We start from the raw sequence: 20,513 nt of genomic DNA, 5'->3' as shown, positions 1-20,513 counted from the left end.
AACACAATTTTTAAGCCCTAAAACCCAATAAATGCCCCTAAAAAGTGCCTAGGGTTCTGGGTCATGCCCCATTAACTATTAATCACACAAAAAAAGTTCTTAAAAATTGTCATTTTTGATAAAAAAGCCAATTATTGAAAAAATTTAAAAAAAAAGAGAGATTTTTTTTTATTTTGACTTTGGATTTAGTATCTGGGGGGTCTAAAAGGTGTGCATGTGAAGTTTCAGCTCTGTAGCATGTCCAGAACCATGAACAAAAAAAAAAAGATAATTTTTCAGTAGAACAGGGATGTGGGTCGGGACCCTCCTTTAACTTTAACACCTATATGATCTTTTTTTCTGGTTCTGGACATGCTACAGAGCTGAAACTTCACAGGTACACCCTTTAGACCCCCCAGACACAAAATCACACAAAAAAAGTTCTTAAAATTTGTCATTTTTGATAAAAAAGCCAATTATTGAAAATTAAAAAAAAAAAAAAAAGAGATTTTTTGATTTTTACTTTGGATTTAGTATCTGGGGGGTCTAAAAGGTGTACATGTGAAGTTTCAGCTCTGTAGCATGTCCAGAACCATGAAAAAAAAGATTGTTTGTATTAGAAAACTTTCAGCACAGGAGGTTGGCTCCGCTGCTGTAACACCTTGCCGGTTTAATAGAAGGCATTTTTTTGGGTTCTTTGCAGTCAGGAAAAACATCTGCGCTTGCGCTAATGAAATCATTTACAGTAATATATTTCTGCTACTATCACACCTATATATGTCTAGGTGTGTATATAAATATATGTATGTGTGTATATATACCACTATACACAAGTTCAGATGTTTTGCCTTCCTCAAAAGAACCCCAAAAAATGCCAAAAAAAACGCTAGCGTCAAAAAAAAAAAAAATGCCCAGGTGTGTTTTTGCTGGCATTTTTTTGGGGGTTTTTGGAGGCAGGCAAAACATCAGAACTTGTGCACAGTACCACTATACACAAGTTCAGATGTTTTTCCTGACTGCAAAGAACCCAAAAAAATGCCTTCTATTAAACCGGCAAGGTGTTACAGCAGCGAAGCCAACCCCCTGAGCTGAAAGTTTTCTAATACAAACAATCTTTTTTTTTCTGGTTCTGGACATGCTACAGAGCTGAAACTTCACATGTACACTTTTTAGACCCCCCAGATCTGAAATCCAAAGTAAAAATCAAAAAATCTCTTTTTTTTTAAAATGTTTTCAATAATTGGCTTTTTTATCAAAAATGACAATTTTTAAGAACTTCTTTTGTGTGATTTTGTGTCTGGTGGGTCTAAAAGGTGTACCTGTGAAGTTTCAGCTCTGTAGCATGTCCAGAACCATAAAAAAAAAGGATTGTTTGTATTAGAAAACTTTCAGCACAGGAATATGGCTTCTCTGCTGTAACACCTTGCCGGTTTAAAAGCAGGCATTTTTTTGGGTTCTTTGCAGTCAGGAAAAACATCTGAACTTGTGTATAGTGGTACTGTGCACAAGTTCAGATGTTTTGCCTGCCTCCAAAACCCCCCAAAAAATGCCAGCAAAAACACACCTGGGCATTTTTTTTTTTGACGCTAGCGTTTTTTTTGGCATTTTTTGGGGTTCTTTTGAGGCAGGCAAAACATCTGAACTTGTGTATAGTGGTGTATATACACACATCCATATATTTATATACACACCTAGACATATATAGGTGTGATAGTAGCAGAAATATATGCTTGCGCTAATGAAATCATTTACAGTAATATATTTCTGCTACTATCACACCTATATATGTCTAGGTGTGTATATAAATATATGTATGTGTGTATATATACCACTATACACAAGTTCAGATGTTTTGCCTGCCTCAAAAGAACCCCAAAAAATGCCAAAAAAATGCTAGCGTCAAAAAAAAATGCCCAGGTGTGTTTTTGCTGGCATTTTTTGGGAGTTTTTGGAGGCAGGCAAAACATCAGAACTTGTGCACAGTACCACTATACACAAGTTCAGATGTTTTTCCTGACTGCAAAGAACCCAAAAAAATGCCTTCTATTAAACCATCAAGGTGTTACAGCAGCGAAGCCATCCCCCTGTCTGAAAGTTTTCTAATACAAACAATCTTTTTTTTTTATGGTTCTGGACATGCTACAGAGCTGAAACTTCACATGTACACTTTTTAGACCCCCCAGATCTGAAATCCAAAGTAAAAATCAAAAAATCTCTTTTTTAAAAAAATGTTTTTTCAATAATTGGCTTTTTTATCAAAAATGACAATTATTAAGAACTTTGTGTGATTTTGTGTCTGGGGGGTCTAAAAGGTGTACCTGTGAAGTTTCAGCTCTGTAGCATGTCCAGAACCAGAAAAAAAAGGATTGTATGTATTAGAAAACTTTCAGCTCAGGGGGTTAGCTTCTCTCCACACCTTGCCGGTTTCAAAGCAGGCATTTTTTTGGGTTCTTTGCAGTCAGGAAAAACATCTGAACTTGTGTATAGTGGTACTGTGCACAAGTTCAGATGTTTTGCCTGCCTCCAAAACCCCCCAAAAAATGCCAGCAAAAACACAAGGCAATGGAGCACCCAAATAAGAGACTAATGTGCCCTATATATGCTGGGCACAAACCCGTCAAGAGACCTATTGGAAATCCAGATAGTCTCAAATAATAAGTAGGGAGCCACCGCAGCCAATATAACACTATAAAAGAAAAATGTAAGGGGCCATAGTGTACCCCTAAGAACGGCTGCACAAAGGGATGCTCAGACCAACTTAATGAAAATTATCAAAAAACTTTATTGAAGATCAACTGACACATTGTCTTAAAATACCCCAACATTGGGGAACAGTATAGAAATTACGAGAGGTGCAAAGGTTAATAACCAACAACACACAAGACACATAAAAACAATGACTCACACTCACAAGGCCGGCCACTCAATCACACCAGAAGATCTGACCTGCAGACACGTGGGCGTGCCGCATATATTCCTAGGACGGAATTTGTAAATGCTGCTGGCCCATGGGTCTGCTGGTCGGCATGCCACAATTTGGTAATATAACCTGATGTAGTGAATAACCAATAAAGCTTCACCAAAAATGCACAAGGACCATGGACATCATGCAGTGTACTCCTAACTAGTCAACTCAATACTTCTTTACCAATATGGAAGTGTTTCTGGAGTCCGCATGGCAGACAGTCATATAGATAGGGAGTACTAGTAGACTATTCAGACAGACTAAGCCATGACACTTCTACTCATTAATGGCTGAAATGCCAGCAAAAACACACCTGGGCATTTTTTTTTTTTGACGCTAGTGTTTTTTTGGCATTTTTTTTTTGGTTCTTTTGAGGCAGGCAAAACATCTGAACTTGTGTATAGTGGTATATATACACACATACATATATTTATATACACACCTAGACATATATAGGTGTGATAGTAGCAGAAATATATTACTGTAAATGATTTCATTAGCGCAAGCATATATTTCTGCTACTATCACACCTATATATGTCTAGGTGTGTATATAAATATATGGATGTGTGTATATACACCACTATACACAAGTTCAGATGTTTTGCCTGCCTCCAAAACCCCCCAAAAAATGCCAGCAAAAACACACCTGGGCATTTTTTTTTTGACGCTAGCGTTTTTTTGGCATTTTTTGGGGTTCTTTTGAGGCAGGCAAAACATCTGAACATGTGTATAGGGGGTATATATACACATGTATGTCTGAATATATACCCCTAGACATATATAGGTGTGATAGTAGCAGAAATATATTACTGTAAATGATTTCATTAGCGCAAGCATTTATTTCTGCTACTATCACACCTATATATGTCTAGGGGTATATATTCAGACATATATGTCTATATATACCCCTATACACATGTTCAGATGTCATGTCTGACATCAAACATGTCCTCAAAAAAGCACTGGCAGTGGCAGCCCCTGCAGCATAAAAAATGCTTGGCTGGTGAGAAGCCATATGGGTGTGCCGAAGCAATTCAGAGAAATGATCATTTCTCTATAGCGGTCACCCTGCTATGGAAGGGTTTTGTCACCCTGCCATAGCAGTCACTGCCAGTTAACCCTACACTACACTACGGTCCCCTTACACTTAACACTTTCCCTACAGAAACTAAATTTTTTAAGCTAACTTAAGTGTAAAGGAGCACTCTAACTACACTAGATATCCCTTTCCTCACACTAAAAATAGCTAAATGTCACTTTTAAAGTAAAATTAACAGAACTGCTTCCACTCTCTTCCATGTCCAGTATAACAATGCTAGGAATATGGCGGGGGCGATCTTATATACTGGGGGGGCGTATTCACTAATGATTGGTCTAGGGACCCCCTAGTCACTCCAATCACATTCCTAGCATTCTCCTGCCCCCTCAATTGGCTTTTGCTAATGGTTCTGGTCCAATCACGGGCTTGTAAAGCCCATTTCCTGAAGCATTGCATTTTGGGCGGTTCTGGTTGCCGAATTCCAAACTTTTTGGGCAAAAAGTTCTTAATTCGGCCGAACCTCGAACACCCAATGTTCGGGCCGAACCGATGGTCGACTTGAACCGTTCGATCATCCTTATTAGTAGCGTGCGGGTATTAGGAAACACCATCCGAGGATCTGCAGTACCCTCCTGTATCTCCTTTTCCCTATTCACTTGCGGCGGTCGGCTTACGTCCCAGCCTGTGCTCCAAATGCCTTCACTTCCTACTTCTGGGTTTAGCAGAGACCACAATGCATTTCGCTATGCTTGCGTCATCAGGCGGTCTCTGCTACCCGGACTATCGTCACTAAATATTGCTGGCTGCAATTGAATTGGCTAATACTGGATTTCTCCTGGAAACTCCTTCTTTTGTATTGCCATTCGTTTTTACTTTCCATTACCAGCTGACACTGTTAAAAACTTTACCTTTATTTCAAAATCAACATTAAAAATCAAAAATCTAATTTATAAAATCAATCTTCTATTTGATCCGCTAGGGCTATTTTAAAACTAGGATCATAATAAGATTTTGCTGTATATATCCCGGGGGTATATTTCCTATTACCCGCATCAACCACTACAGCTTAACAGATATACATACATAACTGTTATTTATCTTCACATATTCATACATATATCTAAATCCATAAATTAAGATCATTATTTAAGATCATTATTTAAAAGATATATAATTTCCTTGTTTAATCTCTTAAAATTACTAATTATACTCTTATCGCCATCTAGTGGATACTAATGGGAAGAGTTTCCAATTTAATTCCTATTTTTCTTCATGGGAGAGCTAAAATAGTTCAATAACTATATTATCATAGATCAATTCAATATATTGAAGAACCAATTTATTAATATATAAATACAATGGTGTTATGTTTATATAAAATTAATATTCATAAATAATTAAAATCCTGTTCATATATATATATATTGATAAAATTATTATTAAATATCATATTAAAATTTCAAAATTATGCAAGGGATATTAAATATTTTCAGATTTAAAATTCTTTAAAAATTATTGAGAAAGCAGTTGAGATCTATATCTGCATTCAACCCCATTGGTTTTAGTGTTTTTAGTCTATGTATCCATAATGTTTCGTTCTGCGATATCATTTTCCTCATATCTGATCCTCTCCAATGGTTAAATATTTTGTCTATTCCACAAAACCAAAGAAGAGAAGGGTCTTGGTTATGGTGTGTTCTAAAATGATTGGATAGACTGTGTTTCCTAAAACCTTTCTTTATGTTGTCGACATGTTCTCCTATTCTTATTGCTAAGGTGCGGGTAGTGCGTCCAATGTATTTTAGCCCACAAGGGCATATACACATATACGTAACAAATCTTGTATCACAGGTAATGAATTGTTTAATTTCAAACTCACGATTATCTGATGAAAAGAACTTGTGTTCTACCCTTTTCTTATATTTGCTTGTCCTGCAAGCTTTACATCTTCTACACCTAAAAAAGCCATTTTTTGCGAAGAACATCTGTTGTCTTTTTGGTGGATCCGGTACATTTTTTGATAAAATATTGCGTAATCCCGGGGCTCTTTTGTAGATAAATTTTGTTTTTTTTGGGAGGAGTGTTTTCAATGTATCATCTCTTAGAAGAATGTGCCAATTTTTCTTTATACAGTGCTCAACCTCTTTATATTGTGTTTTAAAACCCGTAATAAAAGCCAAATCATAGGTAAAATTTTCTTTTTCTTCTTCTTTTTGTTCTTTAGGAGATCTTCTCTTTTTACTTCAGATATTTTCCTTTGGATATTTTTCAATTCTTTTTCTTTATATCCTTTTTCTTTAAATCGTTCTATTACCGTAGTTTATCTGTCTGTGTATTATAGTCCTTCAGGTCTGTACAATTCCTTCTTATTCGTGTGAATTGTCCTTTTGGTATTGCTTGTATCCAGGCCGGGTGGTGGCAACTTCTTTTAGAAATATACCTGTTTGTGTCAACCTTTTTAAAAAAAGTTCTTGTATTTAAAGTGCCATTGTGCTTGTAAATTTCCAAGTCTAAAAATCGTACTGTGTTTTTGTCCATATTTCCAGTAAATTTTATCTGGTATTTGTTTTCATTAATCTTTTTAAAAAATTGTACAAGGGATTCTTGGGATCCTTCCCACACCACCAAGACATCATCCAGATATCGGCGATAATATCTCAGCTTTCGTGGGAGTTTTGAATAAATTTCTTCTTCTTCCCATTTTGCCAGAAATATGTTGGCTACGCCGGGAGCATAACGCGCTCCCATGGCTACACCCTTTATCTGGTTGTAGTATTCACCTTTATACCAGAAATGGTGATTCGACATAGCCATATTTAGGCCTTCCAATAGGAATTCTCTCTGGGAATCTTTTAAGTTGGTATGTTTTTCCAAAGCCCATTTAGTTGCACTTAATGCGTCTTTTTGTTTGATGTTCATATATAATGATTCCACATCAATCGACGCCAATATTGTATCTTCAGTGATATTTATATTCTCTAATGAAGTTATTGTTTCCTTGGTGTCTTTTAAAAAAGATCTCCCAATGGCAGCTATGGGCTGCAGAAATATATCCAAATATCCTCCAATCCTAGCATATAGAGAATCTATGCCACTAATTATTGGCCTTCCCGGTGGCTGTTGTAGATTCTTGTGGATCTTCGGGATCTGGTATATCACTGGCATGCGTGGGGCCTTAATATTCAGATATTTTCCTTCTTTTTTGTTTAAAAGTCCTTTTTTAGTCCCTTTATTAATCAATTGTATAATTTTCGCTTTTAATTTGTTAGTTGGATTTTCAGATAATTTTAGATAGGTTTCTTGCTCATTTACAATGCAATCCAACTCTTTTATGTAGTCCTCTTTTTTAAGGATCACCAATTCACCTTCTTTGTCCGCTGTTCTAATAATAATATTTTTCCTTTTTTCCAGACTTCTAATACCATCCCAAACTTCTTTTGTACTTTTATTTGGCTTTCTTCTCAATGTTTGTACTTCTTTTTGGACAATATTCCTAAAAACTTGGATATATTGATAAGTACTCGATTTAGGGTTAAATACTGATTTGTTTCGAAGCTAAGTGTGTTGATATTCTGGTTCATCTTCTTCTCCTATCCCTTTTTTCCGTTGTTCTGCAAAAAACTTTTTAATATTCAATTTACGTTTAAATTTCTCTAGATCAATATAGGTCTCAAAATGATCTAGAGATTTAGCAGGGGCAAATTTCAAACCTTCTTGTAGTACTTTTAGTTCAGATGTCGTGAGTTCCACCCCTGCTAAGTTAAAAATCCCTTGCTCTAGCAATTAAATTTACACAGCATTTTTTTTGTTGCATGAATTGCTTTGGACTATTTAATATCTTCAAGCACTTTAATCACTGGTTTGAGCACTGTAATAGTGGGCACAAATAATTTATTGTTGAAATAATTTATTGTTGACATAATTTAATGATATATATTATATGTTATATAATTTAATTTATTATGTGGATGCACTAGCAAGCACTTGGATAATCTAATTTGTAATAATTTTTTGCACAAGTAAAGGACAGCACTTGCACTTTACTAATTATATACATTGGTTTTACATGCACTATTTATGGTTTGTATTGGTAGCATATAAAAATAATTTTTTAATTATTTATATTTAGCACTATAAAAGATCACCAGCGCCTTTTTACCAACTATATATACTTCACAGAGTAGTGTTGTGTTACCAATTGTTTTCTTGGTGACTATGGTTCCAGCTGCTTTAAGATCATAAGATTCTCCCGTGTAGTTCTGGGCTGATTCCTCACTGTTTTCATGATCATTGAAACTCCATGAGGTGGGATGTTGCATAGAGCTACAGACCGAGGGAGATTGACAGTTATTTTGTGTTTCTTCCATTTGCGAAAAATCGCACCAACTGTTGTCACCCTCTCACCAACCTGCTTGGGGATGGTCTTGTAGCCCATTCCACCTCTCTTTAAGGCCCCTTTCACACACGCTGTCCGTTTGTCCATTTTTTATCCATCCCTTGACGGATGAAAAACGGACATCAATGCATCTCTATGTAAAAACGGATGACAACGGATGAAAGACGGATAACAACTGACGAAAAACAGATAACAACTGACGAAAAACGGATGACAACTGACGTTGTGTGAAAGGGGCCTAAGAAAGTGCTCCTAAGCCCAACTCGTTACCTTTATAGAAGGCACCTGGGAGCCAGAAATCTTGCTGATTGATAAGGGAACAAAAACGTATTTCACAAAAAATGCAAATCAATTTATAATTTTTATGAAATGCATTTTTCTGGATATTTTTGCTGTTATTCTGTCTCTGTTAACCACTTTCTTACTGGGCACCTAAACCCTCTTCCTGCCCAGGCAAATTTTCAGCTTTCAGCGCTGTCACTATTTGAATGATAATGCATGGTCATGCTACACTGTACCCATATGAAATTGTTATAATTTTGTTTCTTATAAATAGAGCTTTCTTTTGATAGTATTTGATTACCAATGGGGTTTAAAAAAAAAAAACAGTAAAAAGACCGAAAATGTTGGAAAAAAAAAACAGTTTTCATAGTTTGTTATAAAATTTTGCAAACAGGTAATTTTTCTTCTTCATTGATGTGCGCTGATAGGCTGCACTGATAGGCACTGATAAGGCAGCACTGTTAGGCACTGATAGGTGGCACTGATGGGCACTGATGAGGCAGCACTGGTGGGCATTGATCAGGAGGCACTGATGAGGCTGCACTGATAGGTGGCACTGATGGAACAGATAGGTTGCACCGATAGGTTTCACCGATTGGCACTGAATGGCACTTATAGGTGGCACTGAAGGCACTGATAGGTAGCATTGATGGGCACTGGTAGGTGACACTGATAGGCAGCACTGAAAGGTGGCACAGATGATGAGGCACTGATTGGCAGCACTGGTGGGCACTTATAAGTGGCACTCGTAGGTGGCACTGCTGGGCACTGCTTAGCAGTACTTTTGGGCACTGGTATGTGGCACTGGTGGGCATTGGTAGGTGGCACTGATGAGGTGGCAGTGACTCTCTGTGTGAGGGGACCGATGTCCCCTTTTCACAAGCCGGTAATTGGCTTTTTTTTTTCTCCTCATGAGAAGAAAAAGCTGATTACCGGCTTCTGTTTACATCAAGTGATCAGCTGTCATTGGCTGACAGCTGATCAGTTGGTAAGGGCCTGGGATCGGCCCCTTAATCCGATCTCTCTCATGGACTTGCTGATCACAGAGTATGCCATCTGGGGGCACGCAAGCAACGCAAGCACAGGAGGCCGTACATAAATGCCCTCCCGGTAATTTAGGCCTGAAGAGGTTGCAATAAACCTACCATTAAAATTATAGATTAATCATTTCTTTGTCAGTGGGAAAATGTACAAAATCAGCAGGGGATCAAATACTTTTTTCCCTCACTGTAGTTGCATCTGCTGACAATCTGTCATTGAAGCATATAGGCTCAGTGGCCGCAGCAAGCCACTTACATCTCTCAAACACAGCAGCAGGAATCAGTAGATTCCTGTGGCTTCCATTTGCACCGTGGCAAAATGCTGGTGCAAATGTAGCCTTATCCCTTCCTGCTGTTAAGTACGCTTTGGTCGTTGGACAGCTACTGATGATGACTTTCCTATGTGCAAAGGAGTGCACCCATCTCTATTCTTCGCATGCCAAGAAAAATAAAAATAACTTTTTTTGGCAAAAGAAACCTTGCATAGCTCTTCTGCCAAAATACTCTAACTCATGATTTCAGAGACTTTAGTTTTGCTTTAAAGCCTAAGATCACCTTTTCCAGGAAAATAGTCTACACAGTCACTCCTGCAATGCTGAGAGATAGTGTCCAACAGTTTTCATGTCTTAGCAACAAGCTGGACATGGGGGTTGATGCCCAATTATTTAATCAACTCGGGCCTTAATTGCATAGATTATTTTCTGGAAAAGGTGAACTTAGCCTTTAAAGTTTTTATTATTAAAGGTAAATACTGTAGATTCTAGGTACATTCTGGCATCTGCCATGTCCTTAGCAGCCAGTGACTTCACCCAACCTCATTCATTTACTGTCTGGGAATCCCTGGCCCATGTAAATAAAGGGGCAGAATTAGCTCTGACACAGGACCAAACTTTGGCATTGAAATCAACCAAGAGACACTGCCCATTTGTTTATTTTTAATGGTGGGGATCAGGACAGAGTCATTTGGGGCAAGCAGTTGTCAGGGATTAGTTGTGTTTATAGCTCGGCAATGTGGAACTTTTCTATTTTTTTTTGTCAATACTCATCAAAACTGTGTGTCTTTGCACTTCATACTTTTTTTGTGACTATGTAGGGTTAATATGTATCCCTTACTCATTTACATGGTACTAACTAACTATGTATGTAACATGGTGTGCTGGTATCTGAAGACCCCTTTATTGTTAAAGGGTTTTCCAGATTCTGAGAAGTTCTGCCCCCCCATATCCTCACAATCACAGGGCCAGGCTTGTGGACAAAAGGCCCTTGTCCACATCAACATGGAGACAAAATTATTTTTCAGGGCCCCCCTTTGAAGTACCCCATTTATGTTAAGGGCATGTGGTCAGATATGCTCCAGGGAGGTACACACATGTCCCCCCCTCCCCACTTTCCTGACCTGCCAAGCTGCATCTTCGGATAAGGGTCTGGTATGGATTTTTTGGGGGGACCCAACAGTTTTGATATAGTAGGTAATAAACATCATACATATGTGCCACTGCAAAGGCAGATTAAGGGCATCCCTGAGACATTTTGTTGCTTTGGTCTCCAGAGCAGTGCCCAGCCCCCATGTCATTTGTTTGACAATTTCTTTACATTTTTTTTTACATTCAGCACTTATAGACTTTAACATGGCTCAGTTTCAGCACTCAAACTTTAGTACCATTTGACAAACCTCCCCTGAACCGAACCCAGGTATGTTTGGCTCATCCCTACTACCCACTGACTCCACCATATTCATATATATATATATATATATATATATATATATATATATATATATATATATATATTTATAAAGAAGTGAGCAGTAGAGCAGCACAAGTGTTAGTGAATGCAAATGCTGACAGCCAGAGCTTTGTTTATTAGCTTGTTATAATTACAAATCCGTACATATAATGGGTTGCAGCACTCAGGTCTGATAAAAAATAAAAGAACTATGTAGCCCAAACCTGTAGCCACTTTTATTTAGATAACCTGCTTTAATTTTTTGCTAGCAATTTCTGTACCCTTTGTTCAAATATACAAACCTGCATATTAAAACATATAAAAAAAAATAAAAACATAATAAAAACAGGCCTGTAAAGCAGGTTCCTATAATGAGCAGTAAATGGGTTTTTCATTCAGCTAGGGGTACTCACCTGTAGGTAAAGCTTGTTACGCCATTGTTGTGAGTACAAAGCTGCAGAGTTAGCTAGTAAAGTCTTTACATCTAAACGTAGAAATTTATCAGGATGATTGTTATTCGGCAATACAGAAAGATCCATGCTTTCAGCTCACTGCTGTAAGGAAGACTGGTAAACCGTCACACAGTTTAGAGAATCCAGTGTGAATTATTCATGAATGACACAATGATCTCACAGGTGAATGGAACTGTTACCCATTACTTCTGAACCCATTCAGTCGAGGCTGGCATACAAACCACATTCATATAAGAAAAACATTATTTTATGTATTTGAAGTGAATTTTTTCAATCAACACTTGGGGGTCTATTCATAAAAAATGTGCTTTGCGAATGTTTTATTGTTTTATCACGGTGATAGTTTAAGTTCTTTTAGGGTTTTTATTTGATATATGCAAAGAGAGATCATGCAAATACTTAAAAGTATAACATTTATTTAAAGTAATGACAGGTGCAGATAATATTAGAAAATATACCAATAATACCTAACTAATGATGCTTGTTTCCAGCCACGCGTCCAGTTTTCTGCTACAAAACGTGGCACATGTGACCACAGATGCGTGCCTCCAAGAGGCATCTCTGATGTGAGACAAAGCTCTTAGCAGTTTGAGCAATGGTATTTAGGCTTAGGTATAAGAAATAGACCACTCACAAGCCAACTCCCTTTGCAATATGACCCCTCAAGGACATGAGTAGATAACAATAACATTCCTTTGCTACAGTAAACGGTAAAGCTATGCTTATTTCCTTATATAGCTCCTTGACCAAGATTTAGAGGTCTAGAATGCATTAGTAAACCACTTTATTATTAAGGAAATGTGTAATAAGCAATTTTCCCAACATTCATAATTTGTGCAAATTTATTAAATAATACCCATAACGTTGGTAATATGTGTGTAATAGCTTCTTTGTTTCCTTTCGCCGGGCAAATGTAACATTTTCTAACTTTCAATCCTAAGAGAAAAATAGCCATAAGAACATTTGACCATGAGAGATAACATTAAGTAATCGCACATCGCGGATCGGGCAGACAGATTACTGGGTGGGGCTGGGGAAGACCCAGCTGTCATTGTACACGTGGGTACCAATGACATAGGCAGTGGAAGATGGAAGATGGAGAGTCCGAAACGATTTCAGGGACTTAGGCGCTAAGTTGAGGAGTAGGACCTCCAAGGTAGTATTTTCAGAAATACTAACTGTACCTCGAGCCACACCAGAGAGGCAGCGGGAGATTAGGGAAGTTAACAAGTGGCTGAGGAGTTGGTGTAGTAAGGAGGGTTTCAGGTTCCTGGAGAACTCGGCCAACTTCTCAGTCGGCCACCGGCTCTTTGGTAGGGACGGATTGCACCTAAATGGGGAGGGTGCAGCCGTACTGGGTGAGAGGGGCTTTTAAACTAGGTGATGGGGGGGAGGGTACAGATGTAGAATTAGCCAGTAGAAAGCAAGGTTCAGAGGGCAGAAATGGGGGCATTAGCGAGAATTAGCCAGTGGAAAGCAAGATCCAGAGGGCAGAAATGGGGGCATTAGAGGTAGGGTGTTCGGAGCTCCTAAACCCAGAGTGGGTATGGGGAAAAATCAAGAGAGCAGCCTAAAAACATCAAATGAGGATATATGTAACTGGTCAAAACTACGAGGCTTGTATACCAATGCCAGAAGCCTGGCTAACAAGATGGGAGAGCTGGAGCTACTGATGTTTGAGGAGGACTTCGATTTTGTGGGGATAACAGAGACTTCGTTTGACAGCTCTCATGACTGGATGGCGACCATTCAGGGGTATTCCCTTTATCGCAGAGATAGAGAAGGTAAAAAAGGGGGAGGGGTATGTCTGTATATTAAGAACAGTGTACAGGTAAATATGAGGGATGATATTAAAAATGTAGCTATGTATGAGGCAGAATCCCTATGGGTAGAACTTCAAAGGGAAGGCACTGTGGGGAAGGTTTTATTGGGCGTATGCTATAGGCCCCCCAACCAGAGGGAGGAGGGGGAGGTGGACCTCCTTTTACAGATAGAATTGGCAGCAAGGATGGGAAATGTCATTATAATGGGGGACTTTAATTATCCAGATATAGACTGGGCAGAAGGAACCGCGCATTCAGCCAAGGCTCGGCAGTTCCTAAATGTTTTGCAGGACATTTTCATAGGTCAGATGGTGAATGCACCGACAAGAAACAATGTGGTACTTGACCTACTGATTACCAACAATACAGACCTGCTCACGGATATAGAAATACGGGGCAACTAAGCAAACAGTGACCATATGTCAATTAGTTTCAGTATTAATTATAGTAATAGGAAACACAAGGGCAATATAAGAACACTGAATGTCAAAAGAGCCAATTTCCCAAAACTGCGCTCTCTGCTAGAAAATATCAAATGGGATAGAACCCTGGAAACAAAGAACACGGAGGAAAAATGGGAGTGCTTCAAGAGCATACTTAACAAAGGGATTGACCAGTGCATTCCAAAGGGAAATACATTTAAAAGAGCAAAACTTAACCCTGGGTGGCTAAACTCCAACATAAAAATTCATATTAATGCTAAAGGAAAGGCCTTCAAAAAATACAAGACTGAGGGGTCATTGGCAGCATTCAAGCATTACAAAGAGTGTAATAAGAAATGTAAAGACGAAATCAGGACGGCTAAAATAGAACACGAGAGATATATAGCGGAAGAGAGTAAAAAGAACACCAAAAAATTCTTTAAGTATATAAACAGTAGGAAAGCGAGGCCAGAACACATTGGCCCCATAAAAGACGATAAGGGAGTTTTGGCCACAGAGGACAGGGAAAAGGCAGTAGTGTTAAATAATTTCTTCTCTTCAGTCTTCACAAAAGAATTGGGGGGCTACACTAACCCAGCTTGTAAGGCCAAACTAAACAACACACCTCAGGAAATACCGCCATGGCTAACAGAAGATAGACTTAGAACAAAACTAGAGAAACTTAACATAAATAAATCACCGAGACCGGATGGCTTGCACCTGAGGTTCTTAAAGAGCTCAGCCAGGTGATTGCCAGACCATTATTCTTGATCTTTAAGGATAGTTTACAGAAGGGTATGGTGCCAGCTGATTGGAAAAAAGCCAACGTGGTACCAATATTTAAAAAGGGGCCGAGATATATCCCGGGTAACTATAGGCTGGTCAGCCTAACATCAGTAGTCTGCAAGATTTTTGAGGGGATGTTAAGGGACCACATACAAGACTTTAGTAATGAAAATGGTATTATTAGTAGTAATCAGCATGGATTCATGAAAAATCGTTCTTGCCAAACCAATCTATTAACCTTCTATGATGAAGTGAGCTGCCACCTAGATAAAGGTAAGCCTGTGGATGTGGTGTACCTGGACTTTGCAAAGGCCTTTGACACCGTTCCCCACAAACGCTTACTGTACAAATTAAGGAAGGTAGGTATGGACCATAAGGTAAGTACCTGGATAGAGAACTGGCTCCAGGGGAGGTTGCAAAGGGTGGTGATTAATGGGGAGTACTCAAATTGGGCGGGTGTGGAAAGTGGGGTCCCCCAGGGTTCTGTCCTGGGGCCAATCCTGTTTAATTTATTCATAAATGATCTAGAGGAGGGGATATCGAGTAAAATCTCAGTATTTGCGGATGATACTAAACTAAGCATGCCAATATCTTCTGGGCAGGATGTGGAAACCTTACAAGCGGACCTGAACAAAATAATGGGGTGGGCAACTACATGGCAGATGAGGTTTAATGTTGAAAAATGTAAAGTAATGCACTTGGGTGGCAGAAACCAGAAAGCAAGCTACTCATCAGGGGGGGAACTTCTGGGTGAGTCTAGGATGGAAAAGGACCTGGGGGTACTGGTAGACAACAGGCTTGGCAGTGGCATGCAATGCCAAGCCGCTGCAAGCAAAGCCAACAGAATACTGGGATGTATAAAAAAGGGGATTCATTCCATAAACAAAGAGATTATTCTCCCACTCTACAAGACTCTGGTCCGGCCACATCTGGAGTATGCTGTCCAGTTCTGGGCACCGGTCCTCAGGAAGGATGTGCTGGAACTGGAGAAAGTCCAGAGAAGGGCAACAAAAATAATTAGGGGAATGGAGGACATCAGCTATGAGGAAAGACTACAAGCGCTGAACCTATTCTCTCTGGAGAAGAGACAATTGAGGGGGGATATGATATCAATGTACAAATACTGTACTGGCAATCCTAGGATATGGAAAAAACGATTCAGAGAAAGGGAATACAATAAGACACATGGCCACTCACTAAAACTAGAGGAAAGGCGGTTTAACCTTAAAATATGTAGGTGGTTCTTCACTGTAAGAGCAGTAAGGATGTGGAATTCGTATCAGCAGGGAGCATTGATAGTTTCAAAAAACTATTAGATGGGCACCTTAAAGACCACAACATACAGGGGTATACAATGTACGGTTAACAGCAAACACACACACACATCATAGGTTGAACTGGATGGACTGATGTCTTTTTTCAACCTCACTAACTATAGAAGTCAGCCTAACATTATAGGCTAAGATCATTCAACCAACAGGTGAAAAATATGAAGGAGACCTCTGCAGTGTACATCTATGGAGATTCCTATTCAAAAAGCTGAACCAATGGCTAAATGTGACAACTTCCTTCTGGTTGTTAGGTCCTTTTTAAAATGGACCCCATAACAAAAAAAAAAGCATGGGGTTCCACCAAATATAAACTATAAGACACTTTAAGTCTGATATGAATTTTAAGGGGGGGCCACATGCAAAAGCAAGAAAGAAGAGCATGGAGTCCCCCAAAAAAACAATACTAAACAATTATCCCACATTCACATTGGGTGGAGGCCAGTATTACAATGTGATTGACAGTGGATTTACATTGTGGGACTTTTTTTTGTTAATTAAAGGACTCGTTAAAAATCGTGTGTGTGTTTATTCACTATTAGCTTTCTTTTTATGCTTTGTAACCCTTATTCCTTCACTTAGAGGGTGGACAGCCAGGTATTGGAGCCCCCTTAATTTTAGAGGGGGCTTCCAGATTTTGATAAGGCCCCTGCAGATCCTCAGAACCACCTGGCCAGGGTTGTGAAATATGCAGGTGTGGGACTTAATGAAATCCAGAAGCCCCTTTAAAAATAAGGGGGTCCTTGATGACAGCCCTTCCCTCCACTTGCTCTTTCTCTTCCCTGGTACAGTAGCTCTGAGCTTAGTGTTTAGTAGCTCACTCCTGTGATGGTGAAAGGTAACAGTAGGGCCTCTCCTAGGAAAGTCTTAAGCAACGTCTTAGGAGTTTTCCAGTCAGGCTTCATGAGGTATGTAAATAGGCTACACCTAGGGCAATGGAATTTTTCCACTTTGGTGAAAGCTGTTAATTTTATCTACAGATTTCCCTTATATGCATAGGCAGTTTTAAGGTAAAGGTGGAGTATATCTTTAAAAATGTACAATTTTTGTCATCTATGTATACCATGGGAAACCTAGTTAGTAAAAATGCATTCAGCTGCCATTGTGCCCTTGCTGAGTGTCCCGTGCGTCCTTATACCTTTAAGATGGCATGGGCTCCCTCCAGGCACACTTGCCCTTAATCTAACTAATATCTATATTTGTTCTCCAATTTGGGAGACTCTCAAAATGTTAGAGTTAGGACCGCAGTAAACTGAGGTACCTTGACGTTGCCATTGCATCTTACACATTTTTTTGCAAATGTGTGCGACTAAACCCCTTGTTTTTAAAGGGAACTGTGAGACAGGGCCAATTTGGTTTTGTTTCAGGCTAGCTGGTAAGTGGGCTGGGAAATGTTATTTGTTTTTTTTTTAGAAAGATATTGTTTAATATTTTTCATCTTTTTTTTTTTTTACAAAGAATATTGCTGCCACTTATCAAACTAAAGTTAGGGTAACAATCAAACCATGTTTTCTGTGTAACAAAAATATGCAAATATAAAGGCTATATAGCACAAAATATTGTATTCTCCTTAATGTGTGTGGCTAAAACCTGTAATTTTAGTAGTCAATAAATAAATTCCTTTTTAACTTTACATATCTAGGGATGGGCCGAAAGACCCAATGTTTGGTTCACGGCAGACCTTTAGAACATCGCAACTGAATAACGAACCTCATTGAAGTCTATGGGATCCGAACTGGAAAAAAAGTACCAATTTGGAAGGATTATATGCAAGTAATTGGGCATACAATGGTTATGAGGGTCCGGGTACTACCCCGGGGGACATGTATCAATGAAAAAAGTTTGTAAAAAAACTTCATTTTTAAATGAGCAGTGAAAGCATAAAAATTTGAAATAACAATAAAAATCAAAAATTCCTTTCAATATAGTGCCTGGGGGGTCCCCTTAGTCTTCCTGTAAAGTGACAAATCTGTACCATGTATAGAAGCTGCTGCAGCAATAATGACATTTATAAAGCCAAGAAAATCCCTGGAAACTTTCCTTATTTTGGAAATAACGGTTTGGGGAGCCAGTCTGTATGATAAGGCCACAATGTAGTGCACTGGTAACAAGAGATTTTTTGGATATATTTTGGTGTCTCTTTCCCATACTCTGGATAGAAGTATCAGGTGCAGAAAAATTGGTGTTTGGGTGTTGGTGGTGCCTTCACACTGTAACCCTAAGGAGGTGCTCTTGATAAAAGCAAGAATTGGCCTTGCTGTCAGAAACTAAAATGATATGCGCCTGTCAAACAGGTGTGGAAAAATTGGTCTTTGGGTCTTAATTGTGCCCATGAAACCTATACCAACAAATTTCTTCCAGATGAAATCAACACCCACAAATCTAGGCAGCCTAGAAGTCTTGCAGAGATTCCACATCCCAAAAACACCTAATCAGCAACATCAGCATCAGGGGCTTTATAACTGCTGGTAATCCAGGACTGATTAATTTTGATAAATGTCAGCCAGTCCGTGTCTGTGGACAGACGCGCTTTATTATCAGTAACAAAACCTCCAGAAGCACTGAATGCTCATTCGGAAAGCACGCTGGATGCAGGGCAGCCCAGCCCAGCAGCTCAATTGCATACTGGGCATGTTCTGGCCAGTGGTCTTTTTTCATGACCCAGTAACCCAGTGGATTGTCAACTTGAAGGCTCTCTATCTCTGTTTTCACCCCTAGATAATCGTCCACCATATTCTGCAGACGCTGCTGATGGGATGTTAAAGCTGACAGCCCTGAGCGCCGAGGACTAAAAAAATTATGCCACAACATTGCCTTCCACATGATGGAACAAAGCTGGAATGGCCTTACGTGAGAAGAAATAGCAACTGGGAACCTGCCATTGTGGTACAGCATATTCTGCCAATTCACAGAAGGGGCAGAACCCACCAGATGGAAAGGCATGAGTTGTAAAGCCAGCAGCTTTGACAAGCTTGCATTTAGACGCTGAGCATTTGGGTGGCAGTGACTGTATTTTTTTTCTCTGCAGCAGATGGGGCAGAGAAATTTGCCTGCTATAGTCTACACCTGGTGGTGTGCTACTGGCAGATTTGCTGTAAGGACCTGGGACACCCTGCGCTAAGTCATCATCATTGTTAGTGGAGGCAGCTGAGAAGTCATAAGGTATAGCAGGGGTAGACTGAGGTAAGTAAGGAGGAGGAGCAGAATTGCATCACTTTTGTGTGGCTTTCAGGTGCTCTTGCCAACGGGCTGATGGGAGGCTAAATGCTTTGTCAAGCATGTGGTACCCACATGGCTGGTGTTTTTGCCACACTTGATCTGCTTGAGGCAAAGTCTGCCAATAACAGCTCCACAATCTGGTTGATTAGGGTGGCTGTTCTCTACTCTTCCATGACTGCTGCCTCTTTGGTATTGTGCCTCACCCTCACTTTCCTCCTCTGCTCTATCCTGCACCCAAGCTGCGCCAGTGACCGCATCATTCCCTCCATCCTCATTATCGCTGGAGACAACTTGGCAATACGCTGCGGCTGGGGGAACATGACTGCCAATTTGTTGTTTACCAGTGTTCTCCTCTCTCTGTAGGCTCATGTTCCTACCTTCCTCAACCTCAGAACCAAGATCCGAACAAAGTAATAGCTGTGCATCGTCAAGGAGAAAATGGCTGACGTTGTGTTGAAATAACTCAGCTGACTCCTCCATGCCTGATTCTGGGGATTTGTCAGGAATAGCTGTAGACAAGGAGGCAGAATAAGCCACTCTGGCAGCTGCAGTGGACTGTGCAGTAGTCTCTGCTTGGGTGGCGGAGGATGAGGGGGATGAGGATGGTTTAGTAAGTCAGTCCACCATCTCCTCTGCATGCTGTGGCTGGATAGCACGGGCAACATCACTAAACCGAGGAAATTATGTCCTGTCTAAGGACTGACCACATCCACCTTTGCCTGTGGACACATACGCTGCTGGCCCTCTCACAGTCCCATGGGAATGTCTGCCTCTCCTTTTTGGCTTCCCAGACATGATGGAGAGGGCGCTTATTAACAAAATGTAATAAAGATAGGGAAATGTGTACATGGATGCACTTTAATCAATGGAAAGTGATGTTTTGGTGCTCTTTAACCTGAGTACTTACTACACAGAAACACTTCACTGACACACTACAATATCCTCGCTAGGACTAGGAGGATGAGGATGGTTTAGTAAGTCAGTCCACCATCTCCTCTGCATGCTGTGGCTGGATAGCACGGGCAACATCACTA

At 39.6% G+C, this 20,513-nt stretch overlaps 1 protein-coding gene across 1 annotated transcript in view; it reads right to left on the bottom strand.

Moving 5' to 3' along the window:
- MINAR2 (membrane integral NOTCH2 associated receptor 2) overlaps nt 1-11,967 on the bottom strand; it is a gene marked incomplete at both ends in the record, with an annotated part of 48,066 nt that extends 36,099 nt beyond the window's left edge. Inside the window, one exon of the mRNA XM_082243200.1 lies at nt 11,842-11,967. Coding sequence (XP_082099326.1) covers nt 11,842-11,967 — 126 coding nt within the window. The remainder of the gene's footprint in view (nt 1-11,841) is intronic.
- Between the last annotated feature and the right edge of the window lie 8,546 nt (nt 11,968-20,513).

The sequence above is a fragment of the Pelophylax lessonae genome, assembly GCF_965119305.1.
Source record: "Pelophylax lessonae genome assembly, chromosome: 1".
NCBI classification, from domain to species: Eukaryota; Metazoa; Chordata; class Amphibia; order Anura; family Ranidae; genus Pelophylax; species Pelophylax lessonae.
The sequence above is the reverse complement of the archived record's forward strand: the minus strand, read 5'-3'. Positions and strand labels throughout refer to the sequence as shown.